This window comes from Ranitomeya variabilis, chromosome 8 (assembly GCF_051348905.1).
Source record: "Ranitomeya variabilis isolate aRanVar5 chromosome 8, aRanVar5.hap1, whole genome shotgun sequence".
NCBI lineage: Eukaryota > Metazoa > Chordata > Amphibia > Anura > Dendrobatidae > Ranitomeya > Ranitomeya variabilis.
In genome coordinates this window covers 153,732,308-153,744,901 of record NC_135239.1, presented here as the reverse complement: position 1 = coordinate 153,744,901, position 12,594 = coordinate 153,732,308, and the positions used below count along the sequence as shown (strand labels likewise).

General features: G+C 46.0%; 1 protein-coding gene across 1 annotated transcript in view; it reads left to right on the top strand.

Moving 5' to 3' along the window:
* LOC143787962 (cytochrome P450 2D15-like) overlaps positions 1 to 7,971 on the top strand; it is a 171,914-nt gene extending 163,943 nt beyond the window's left edge. Inside the window, exons 6-9 of the mRNA XM_077277232.1 lie at positions 4,527 to 4,668; positions 4,775 to 4,962; positions 6,678 to 6,819; positions 7,637 to 7,971. Coding sequence (XP_077133347.1) covers positions 4,527 to 4,668; positions 4,775 to 4,962; positions 6,678 to 6,819; positions 7,637 to 7,818 — 654 coding nt within the window. The 3' untranslated portion in view covers positions 7,819 to 7,971. The remainder of the gene's footprint in view (positions 1 to 4,526; positions 4,669 to 4,774; positions 4,963 to 6,677; positions 6,820 to 7,636) is intronic.
* Positions 7,972 to 12,594: the final 4,623 nt, after the last annotated feature.

Here is a 12,594-nt window from a genome sequence, read left to right as displayed (position 1 = left end):
GTGGCCCCAGGCAGAGCACAGGGGCCCCAGGCAGAGCACAGGGGCCCCAGGCAGAGCACAGGGGCCCCAGGCAGCATATGGGGCCCCAGGCAGAGCACAGGGGCCCCAGGCAGCATATGGGGCCCCAGGCAGAGCACAGTGGCCCCAGGCAGCATATGGGGCCCCAGGCAGAGCACAGTGGCCCCAGGCAGAGCACAGGGGCCCCAGGTAGCATATGGGGCCCCAGGCAGAGCACAGTGGTCCCAGGCAGAGCACAGGGGCCCCAGGAAGCTTATGGGGCCCCAGGCAGAGCACAGTGGCCCCAGGCAGAACATGGGGCCCCAGGCAGAGCACAGTGGCCCCAGGCAGAGCACAGGGGCCCCAGGCAGAATATGGGGCCCCAGGCAGAGCACAGGGGCCCCAGGCAGAGCACAGGGTCCCCAGGCAGCATATGGGGCCCCAGGCAGAGCACAGGGGCCCCAGGCAGCATATGGGGCCCCAGGCAGAGCACAGTGGCCCCAGGCAGAGCACACACCAAATCGGAGGCCGAGGGGCCCCGCCAACCAAATCGGAGGCCGAGGGGCCCCGCCAACCAAATCGGAGGCCGAGGAGCCCCGCCCACCAAATCGAAGGCCGAGCGGCCCCGCCCACCAAAGCGGAGGCCGAGGGGCCCCGACCACCACATCGGAGGCCGAGGGGCCAGGCCCACCAAATCAGAGGCCGAGGGTTCCCGCCCACCAAATCGGAGGCCGAGGGTCCCCGCCCACCAAATCGGAGGCCGAGGGTCCCCGCCCACCAAATTGGAGGCCGAGGGTCCCCGCCCACCAAATCGGAGGCCGAGGGTCCCCGCCCACCAAATCGAAGGTCGAGGGGCCCCGCCCACGAAAGCGGAGGCCGAGGGTCCCCGCCCACCAAATCGAAGGTCGAGGGGCCCCGCCCACGAAAGCGGAGGCCGAGGGTCCCCGCACACCAAATCGGAGGCAGAGGGACCCCGCCCACATAATCGGAGGCCGAGGGGCCCCGCCCACCAAAGCGGAGGCCGAGGGTCCCCGACCACCAAATCGGAGGCCGAGGGTCCCTGCCCACCAAATCGGAGGCCGAGGGTCCCCGCCCACCAAATCGGAGGCCGAGGGTCCCCGCCCACCAAATCGGAGGCCGAGAGTCCCCGCCCACCAAATCGGAGGCCGAGGGGCCCCGCCAACCAAATCGGAGGCCGAGGGGCTTCGCCAACCAAATTGGAGGCCGAGGAGCCCCGCCCACCAAATCGAAGGCCGAGCGGCCCCGCCCACCAAACTGGAGGCCGAGGGGCCTGGCCCCGCCCACCAAAGCGGAGGCCGAGGGTCCCCGCCCATCACATCGGAGGCCGAGGGGCCCCGCCCACCAAATCGGAGGCCGAGGGTCCCCGCCCACCAAATCGGAGGCCGAGGGTCCCCGCCCACCAAATCGGAGGCCGAGGGTCCCCCACCAAATTGGAGGCCGAGGGTCCCCGCCCACCAAATCGGAGGCCGAGAGTCCCCGCCCACCAAATCAGAGGATAAGGGGCCCCGCCAACCAAATCGGAGGCCGAGGGGCCCCGCCAACCAAATCGGAGGCCGAGGAGCCCCGCCCAACAAATCGAAGGCCGAGCGGCCCCGCCCACCAAAGCGGAGGCCGAGGGGCCCGGCCCCGCCCACCAAAGCGGAGGCCGAGGGGCCTTGACCACCACATCGGAGGCCGAGGGGCCCCGCCCACCAAATCGGAGGCCGAGGGTCCCCGCCCACCAAATCGGAGGCCGAGGGTCCCCGCCCACCAAATCGGAGGCTGAGGGGCCCCGCCCACCAAATTGGAGGCCGAGGTTCCCCGCCCACCAAATCGGAGGCCGAGGGGCCCCGCCTACCAAATCGGAGGCCGAGGGTCCCCGCCCACCAAATCGGAGGCCGAGGGTCCCCGCCCACCAAATCGGAGGCCGAGGGGCCCCGCCCACCAAATCGGAGGCCGGGGGTCTCCGCCCACCAAATCAGAGGCCGAGGGTGCCCGCCCACCAAATCGGAGGCCGGTCCCCGCCCACCAAATCGGAGGCCGAGGGTCCCCGCCCACCAAATCGGAGACCGAGGGGCCCCGCCCACCAAATCGGAGGCCGGGGTCCCCGCCCACCAAATCAGAGGCCGAGGGTGCCCGCCCACCAAATCGGAGGCCGGTCCCCGCCCACCAAATCGGAGGCCGAGGGTCCCCACCCACCAAATCGGAGGACGAGGGGCCCCACCAACCAAATCGGAGGCCGAGGAGCCCCGCCCACCAAAAGTAAGTGCGGCCCCAAAAGTAAGTGCGCCCCGGGTGCAAAAGTAAGTGCGTCCCTGGGTGCAAAAGTAAGTGCGCCCCCGGGTGCAAAAGTAAGTGCGCCCCCGGGTGCAAAAGTAAGTGCGCCTCCGGGTGCAAAAGTAAGTGCGCCCCCGGGTGCAAAAGTAAGCGCGCCCCCGGCCCCGGGTGCAAAAGTAAGCGCGCCCCCCAGTCCCGTGTGTGAAAAGTGCTGCTGTAAAGCTGGTAGCGCTGTTCAAGCACCATGTATTTCCTTCAGGAAATGCCCATCTAATATATAATTGCCTAGAATACTACTTCCTGCAATTTGTGCCAAGAAAGAACATACCAATATACATAGTTATTGATATATATTATTTATTATTTACATTATTGTTCTTAAGCAAAGAACCGTTGTTGTGGCATTTGCCACAACACGCAAAGTTGTTGTCTGATGTCTTTCATCACTCCCCTCATAAGCATGTTCATGGATCCTGTGTAACTGTACCTTAAATAACAAGAATTGTCAAGAGCTGGTGAGTGCAGCCATTTTTTGTTCTTTCTTACTATTATTTATTAATTGTATTATTCTTACATTTGAATAAATAAAGTATATATGGATTCTAGACTCCCGATTCTTTAGAATCGGGCTGCCATCTAGTACTGTATAATTTCGCAACCTCACTACATATTTTAAAATTGCACCCTTTATTGCCTTTCATGTGGAGTTTATTCTACAGCTTTTTGTGCTTGTTTAATTTAATAAATTAATTAATTTGTGGGGTATCCCCTATTTTATGAAACCAGCAAAGATAAAGCAGACAGATGTGAGCTGATATTATCAGACTGGAAAGTTCCCCGGTTATTGGGCCCTTCTAAGCCTAAAAATACAAGCCCTCAGCTGCCCCAGAAGTAGCGCATCACATTAGATGCTCCAAGTCCAGCTGCTCACAGGCACCTCCATGCAACCTCGCTAAACTGTAGCAATTTCAAACAGAAGAGTGGGCAAAATTTCAGCCTCTAGATGGGCAAAAGACATACCCCAAAAGACTTGTAGCAGTAATTGCAATGAAAGATGGACCTACAAAGTATTAACTCAGGGAGCTGAATACAAACAATTTTCAGATTTATATTTTTAATATAACTAGAAAGAGGCAAGAGGCTCGTACCACCAGCAGTTACCATATTGAGACACCCATCACTTGGGTGTCCCATTATGGCGGTCAGTGAACTTCCGCTGCTTGGAATTCTGGGATCCAGACACATTTGGATGGAACAGGATATGAAAACATTACAAGGTATGTATATATTAAGAGAAGTGATACTGTTGCGCTAGTATATTTAAAGGATAGAAGTTTAGAGGAGGGTTACACACTGTAGCAAATAATTGCAGCGACCATGGTGACAGATACTTAGGTAGAGAAGCGATTTCAATATATTATGCAGAGTAACTTATACATATATAATATCAAAGAATTATAATGAGACAAAGTAGTCAATCCCAATTTGTACAAAGGATCCACCGCAGTTGATAACAGATGGGGGGGGGCACACAATGGATGAGGCACACTGCACTTTATAGTAGGAATCTACATTTCAGCAGGAACCACCGCTGCTTAAATGTAGTCCGTAAGAAATACTTTGCACGTGCATTTGATTTGTCCAATCTGTATGACCGACATCCTCCTGACAGGTGTTCAGTTCAGTTCCAATGATTGATGGACTTCTAATGACTTCACAGGAGTTTTTCCTCTTACTCCAGGCTTTTTCATGGATTGTACAAATTGGGATTGACTATTTAGTCTCATAATTCTTTGATCATAAATTACTCTGCATAATATAGTGAAATCACTCACTACCTAACTATCTGTATCTGTCACCATAGACAAGTGACAGTTACAGCTGGTCGCTGCACTTATTTGCTACAGTGTGTAACCCTCCTCTAACCTTCTATCTTTTAAATCTACTAATGCGACAATATCACTTGCATACAGCTATTAAACTATATTGCTCTCTGAAATGCTGCAGTGATTGAGTTAAATATGCATGGCTGAAATTATGCAGCCAATGTCTGATACATGCTGCCCGTCAATCAGACAGCATGTATCAGCTGTCCAGTTCCCTTTAAATGAATGAATGACATTCTGCCTGTCTGTACATAGTGAATTAAGTGTATTGTGCCAACTACTGCTCATATAGGAGGCCCAATGCTGTTTCCCCATGATCCAGAGTCTAAACCCAAATATCACATGATTAAAACTGGTTTCTTCTAGGTGAAAGAAGATGGTTCCAGCAGTTTTAATGAAGCAAACCTGCTCATGACAACATATGATTTATTTATCGCTGGGTCAGAAACGACAAGTACCACCCTGAGGTGGGCAGTGCTGTTTATGATCCTCTACCCAGATGTACAATGTGAGTAAAAACATATAGTAAGGTGTAGTAATCACATAATAAGGTACATTCATCATATAGTAAGGTATGGATAAATATTCCTGTAGTAATGCTCATTTGTGTTCAGTCAAAGTACAGGAAGAAATTGATCGAATAATTGGAAGAGAACGGAAACCAACAATGGGAGATGTTCTGCTAATGCCATATACTAATGCTGTGATCCATGAAGTACAACGATGTGGAGATATTGCTCCCTTGGGTTTTCCTCACATGACCTACCGAGACATGGAGATAAAAGGTTACTTTATTCCAAAGGTAAAATAGATGGGTAATATCTTGGATTTTTGTATTGCCAGATAAACAGGAGGAATATCCAGGGTCCACTAACAATTATGACATTATTACAGCCAACATTTCATTACTTTATATAGTTGAATGCGTTGAGAAGCGTAAAACCTAAAAATGATCAATGTAAATCACAGCTAATATTCCATGGAGGTCTGGAGTTGGAATGATGCTCAAAATCAAAGTGGAAAATCAAATTGCGGGCTGGTCCAGCTTCAGTGGAAATGCCTCAATACAAGGAAATGATGCTCAGTAGTGTGTGTGGCCTCCACGTGCCTGTATGACCGCACTACAACTGCTGGGCATGTTCCTGATGAGGCGGCGGATGGTCTCCTGAGGGATCTCCTCCCAGACCTGGACTAAAGCATCCGCCAACTCCTGGACAGTCTGTGGTGCAACGTGACGTTGGTGGATGGAGCGAGACATGATGTCCCAGATGTGTTCAATCGGATTCAGGTCTGGGGAACAGGTGGGCCAGTCCATAGCTGCAATGCCTTCATCTTGCAGGAATTGCTGACACACTCCAGCCACATGAGGTCTGGCATTGTCCTGCATTAGGAGGAACCCAGGGCCAACCGCACCAGCATATGGTCTCATAAGGGGTCTGAGGATCTCATCTCGGTACCTAATGGCAGTCAGGCTACCTCTGGCTAGCACATGGAGGGCTGTGCGGCCCTCCAAAGAAATGCCACCCCATGCCATTACTGACCCACTGCCAAACCAGTCATGCTGAAGGATGTTACAGGCAGCAGATCGCTCTCCATGGCGTCTCCAGACTCTGTCATGTCTGTCACATGTGCACAAGGTGAACCTGATTTCATCTGTGAAGAGCACAAGACACCAGTGGTGAATTTGCCAATCCTGGTGTTGTGTGGCAAATGCCAAGCATCCTGCACGGTGTTGGGTTGTGAGCACAACCCCCATCTGTGGAGGTCGGGCACTTAGACCATCCTCATGGAGTCAGTTTCTAACCGTTTGTGCAGACACATGTTCATTTGTGGCCTGCTGGAGGTCATTTTGCAGGGCTCTGGCAGTGCTCCTCCTGTTCCTCTTTGCACAAAGACTGAGGTAGCAGTACTGCTGCTGGGTTGTTGCCCTCCTACGGCCCCCTCCATGTTTCCTGGTGTACTGGCATGTCTCCTGGTAGTGCCTCCAGCCTCTGGACACTACGCTGACAGACACAGCACACCATCTTTCCACAGCTCGCATTGATGTGCCATCCTGGATGAGCTGCACTAACTGAGCCACTTGTGTGGGTTGTAGAGTCCGTCTCATGCTTCCACGAGTGTGAAAGCACAATCAACATTCAAAAGTGACCAAAACATCAGCGCCAGAAAGCATTGCTACTGAGATGTGGTCTGTGGTCCCCACCTGCAGAACCACTCCTTTATTGAGTGTGTCTTGATAATTGCCAATAATTTCCATCTGTTGTCTATTCCATTTGCATAACAGCATGTGAAATTGATTGTCAAACGGTGTTGCTTCCTAAATGGACAGGTTGATTTCACAGAACTTTGATTTACTTGGAGTTAGATTCTGCTGTTTAAGTTTTCCCTTTGTTTTTTTGAGCAGTATATATATATATATATATATATATATATATATATATATATATATATATATACATGATGCTTATATTCATGTTCTATTTCAGTCTTAAAGATTTGTCATCCTTTTTTCCACAGGGCACTAATATCATCACCAACCTGTCCTCTGTGCTCAAAGATCACGAAGTCTGGGAGAAACCTTTACAATTTTACCCTAAACATTTCCTTGATGAGAATGGAAAGTTTTTAAAACGAGAGGCATTTATCCCATTTTCTGCAGGTAAGGAAAGTCTTCTTTGTGTTAGTGATCATATCTTATATGCAAGGGTTATACATTATTGGGGCAGTATAGCTACTGTGATAATTTAGGGATCAGTTAGCTATACCCCTACTGAAACCTCAACTTTGATACTCCTTTAGGTCCCCAATAAAGTATGATGCCCTCCAAAATGTCCCCTGCACACAGTATGAAGTCCCACAGTACCAGTCCAACACAATATGTTCCCGCAACAATGACCCCTCTCCACAATATTATGTCATTGTCATACCCCATAGAATAATGTCCCCATAGTCCTCACACGGCGTGATACTCCTCACAGCCCACCCCACACAGTATGACACCCCCACATCTTCCCCCATTAGTATGATACCCTTGGAGCACATATCACACTGTACAATGCCCCCCCAACTCCTCCTACACAGTATGATGGCCCCACAGCTGCTACAATATGATCCCCCACAGGCACCCACACACAGTATTTTCCCCCACCCATCCTCTACACAGTATGCTACCCAACAATTCCACAAACAATATGATGACCTTTTCATCTTGTAAGCTGTAGGCCATGGGATTAAACTGTATTGGCATTATGTTGATGTTGATTCAGTTCAAATTTGTGGTCGCAGGAGATCAGGGTCACCAGGCAAGAAGTTCAGGGCTGAAAACCTTAATCTTTGACTCTAGTGACACATGGTCTCTTGTGACATTTATTTTATTATACCTAGATAAGACATACAAATTGGATATCCCTTTCTATCTGACAATTTGATTAAGCTGCAGTGTGTACTAGTTTTCAAAAGATCTTTTTCTTTTGTAGGTCGGAGGGCTTGCTTGGGAGAACAACTTGCCAGAATGGAACTTTTCCTGTTTTTTACCACCCTTTTACAACAACTTACTTTTGAGATTCCAAATGACCAACCTCGCCCAAGAGAAGATCCTTTTTTTGCATTTACACTAAGTCCTCAGCCCTACATTATTCATGTTGTAGCTAGGGTGTAACTTTCAAATCACAAGATCTGATATATTTTACATTACTGCATCTACCTCTTTATTTCCCTGTAGATAGAAAATGAAATTTAATCAGTATAATGTTAAACAAACAAGAGCTGGCCTAGCTATAAGTGGCACTTCCACATTAAAGATTAAACCTACAAATACACACGAAGCATATGCCAAATTATTTAAGAAAATACAAAAAATCTTTTTTAAATACTGAAAAACATACATAAATTAAAAGAATTAATCAGCGGGTAAATACCAAATGGATCTGCAAGCAGAGGAAAATTAATATCTAAGTGTATATATACGAGTGATTATTTTTCTTTTAGATAAATTGGTCTCTCATGGTTATCAAGAAATCAACATTAATTAATTTATGAGAAATAATTTTAAAATTCAGTTAGTGCTTATAATATTCGACGTATAAGCAAAGGATTTTCCAATCGATGATGTATCCTTATACTAATAGACCCTTCAACAGTATAAGTAATAAATAGTATTAGAAAGTTCCAAATTTATATTAAAAAATATATAAAAAAATAATATATTCAATAAATACTGTATTATTAAGGTCTAGTAGTATCTACTGTATAATTGTCTAAGGGTCACTTCTGTCTTTCTGTCTGTCTGTCTGTCTGTCCTTCTGTCTGTCACGGATATTCATTGGTCACGGCCTCTGTCTGTCATGGAATCCAAGTCGCTGATTGGTCGTGGCAAAACGCCCACGACCATTGCCACGACCAATCAGCGACGCGCACAGTCCGGAAGAAAATGGCCACTCCTTACTCCCCGCACTCACTGCCCAGTGCCCGCATACTCCCCTCCGGTCACCGCTCACACAGGGTTAATGCCGGCGGTAACGGACCGCGTTATGCCGCGGGTAATGCACTCCGTTACCGCTGCTATTAACCCTGTGTGACCAAGATCTTTACTATTGACGCAGCCTATGCAGCGTCAATAGTAAAAACATCTAATGTTAAAAATAATAAAACAAATAAAAAATGATTATGTACTCACCTACGCCGCCTTCCCGCTCCTCGCGATGCAAGCAGCACGTTCCGATGGCAAGGATGGTTTGGCAGAAGGACCTGCCATGACGTCACGGTCATGTGACCGCGCCGTCATCACAGGTCCTGCGCGACAAGGACCTGTCGTGACATCACGGTCATGTGACCGCAACACGGTCACGTGACCACGACGTCATCACACCCTGGGACCGGAAGCTGCCGCCTGCACCCCACACAGGCGACAGAGCTACAACGCGCCTGTGGAAAGTGAGTATATGTTTGTTTTTTTAACCTGTGTCATACGTGGCTGGGCAATATACTACGTAGCTGGGCAATATACTACATGGGCTGTGCAATATACTACATGGCTCTGTGCTGTATACTAGGTCACTGGGCAATATACTACGTGGCTGGGCAATATACTACGTGGCTCTGTGCTGTATACTATGTCACTGGGCAATATACTACGTCACTGGGCAATATACTACGTGGCTGGGCAATATACTACGTGGCTCTGTGCTGTATACTATGTCACTGGGCAATTTACTACGTCACTGGGCAATATACTACGTCGCTGGGCAATATACTACGTCGCTGGGCAATATACTACGTGGCTTGGCAATATACTATGTGGCTGGGCAATATACTACGTGGCTGGGCAATATACTACGTCACTGGGCAATATACTATGTGGCTCTGTGCTGTATACTACGTCACTGGGCAATATACTACATCACTGGGCAATATATTATGTGGCTCTGCTGTATACTACGTCACTGGGCAATATACAATGTAACTGGGCAATATACTACGTGGCTGGGCAATATACTACGTGGACATACATATTCTAAAATACCCGATGCGTTAGAATCGGGCCACCATCTAGTACCTAATAAATAGTCGAATAACTAGATTCCAGTGCTAGGTAGAAACTCAAAATCAAGAGAAGACCTAAAAGAATACCACAAGAAAACACTCCTCATCTAAAAACAATATGCACCCTTCATATTAATAGTAGTAAAGGTGCTGTTGGCAATGCTAGTTAATGCTGAAGGCACATGTATAATGTAATTATCAAGGTTCAATCAGCATAGTGCATAAACTCAAATGCATAGTGCTATTCAGTGACTAGGTAATAGTGGTGAGGAGGTAAAAGTTTTGCATGAATAGAATATACATAACCTGACTGCAGGTGGCGCCCCGACGCACGTTTCGCTATAGCTTCTTCCTTTTTCATCACAAGACCACCAAAAAGGAAGAAGCTATCGTGAAACGCTCATCGGGGCAAAAGATTGCTTATACCAGAGAAGCCTCACATGACCCCAGGTACACCCGTGTACTCTTACTGATAAAGCTTGCAACTATCACATCACATGGTACAGCACAATCAATCAAGAGACACTATCATAACCTGTGTAAATCCAAAGGCAAGGAAAGCAGAAGCCATTTTGTGGGCAATTTTAATAGTAACAGCTCATATCTTAGCAGCAATAATGGCGAGAAAAAGTTTAAAACACTGAATCGACATTATAGATTGTTTGTGACAGTACGACCGCGAAAAACAGCTACCATTTTTTTTACCTATAGCTGTATATTTAATACAAAGGTGTCCAAAATATAACTATAGGTAATGGCAGTTCAAACAAATCTATCAACTCAAAATTGGACTAACATAAAAATATCCAGCCAAAATAAGAGAGACATTAATACTACAATGCTTTATTTGTAACAAGATAAAAACTGTACTAAAAAAATCATTAAAAAAGGCAAAATGAACTAAAATTAGCAGAGTGCCCAGTAGGGGGTTCAATACATATGTCCTGTATAAAGGGTGTGATATATGTTAGTATATACTCTAATACTATAGGGCTAGTAAATAAGTATAATAGTATAATGGAAATAATCACACATACAATAATTAATGCCAAAGAGAGGAGATCAAAATCCTAAATAGATGAAAAGAGGACACAAATCAATATATAGGATGAAGGTATAAGTAATAAGTGTCACTATGTAATAATCAACATAAGGCAAAAGATCCTTATGTAGGAAGATACAGCGTACAAACACATCAATCAGAATTATAATGCGCAAAACATGTCAAGTGACCAATAGGTATAAGCTATAAAAGTTATTACCTTAATGATAAGCCAAAGGTATCGCCTGCAGGACAGACCCGATGTTCCCCCCTCACCCCGACGCATGTTACTCAATTTCATCTTTTTCCGGGGGCGTGTTTGAAGATGGATGAAAGGTGGTATAAGTACCTGGTGCTGAGGAGTAAAAGACTGGTCAAGTGGACATGAATAATGTGGTCAGTAAGGTCCTAGCCCTTGGAACAATGCGATCCCATTAGTCATACAGGTGTGCTGGTAATACCTGGTGTCTAGTAAACAATGAGGCACATGCTGTAGCGCCATGCGAACGGAGCCGGATGGACATGATTAGCGCATGAAGCCCTTGTCACGCCCCTCATTAAATACCTCACTTCCAGCACCGCGCTCCATGGAACACATGCTGGAGCGCATGCGGTCCATATCCAGAGCACTCGCAGAGGTGCAGGGGCTGCAAGAAGAAAAGCATGCGCAGTGTCCTCGGTCGGCAAGCAAGAAGGGGAAATAGCAGAGCAACGATATGATGTAAGATTGTACGATTGTATCATTGTATGGGATATATGCAAATAAATAAAAATCAGTAAATGAACAAGTGTAATGGAGGTTTGTAACATGTTTATAACCAATATGGGGTAGTGACAATGAAAATGAATGATGTAAATTAAGAAATGCACAAATGGAAAGAATAATATATTCCATCTAATGGCACAATAGTAGTGCGGACACGATTTAAGATAAAAAGAATATAAAGTCTAGTACTATAATAATAAAAACTAAATTACATACCCAAAATAGAGGAGCAAATAGTGAAAGGAATAAATTATAAATGGGTGTAAAGCCCCTTGGAAAACATACACAATAGATATTGGATTAGATACTTTATTCAATTAGTGTAATTAAAGTGACAGTGCACGTATAAAGATCAAGTATATAATAAACATAATGTGATTAAGTGCTGGGACAGGTATGAAGAAGGAAACACCAAATAATCAAGATCCCATTCTAATAACCGTATAAACTAAGATTTCCCCGTAATAATTATCTAAGACAAAGTATAAATTAAAAAGCAGATATATTGAAAGTGAAAAGTAAAACGTGCTGAAGAAGAGACCATAGGACAGAAGTGGTTATTATAACACCCATATACATATCTTACAACCTAATAATTAGCCATGTGCAAGTAATTTTTTAATTTTAATTAGAGAGAAAGTGATGAGTGCTAATAAAGGGCCAAAGACAATACTAATTATTGCCATATCCTGAAAAAGTGCTAATCCTCTATAATCATGAATAAGAGTAAAGTAAGAAAAGTGCTTAGTGCAGATTAAATATAGTATTAATCCTATATATCAGGAGATAAACAAGGGTAATATGAAAGATGATGACTATCAAGTAAATGTATGATAGAAAGAGGAAAAGCAATTATAGAAGTACAATTGAAGTATATTATCCTAGTGATGACCAGGGATATATGTAATACATTATAATAACAGCCTTAGGCGAAGACATCCATATAAAAATAGAATTTACTAATATACAGTGAGGAAGCATGAATAGATATTAAAATCTGTCATAAATATCAAAGTCTGTCATAATAGAAAAAAAAAATAAATAAGGAAAATGTAATAACTACAAAAAGGAGCAAAGCAAATCCT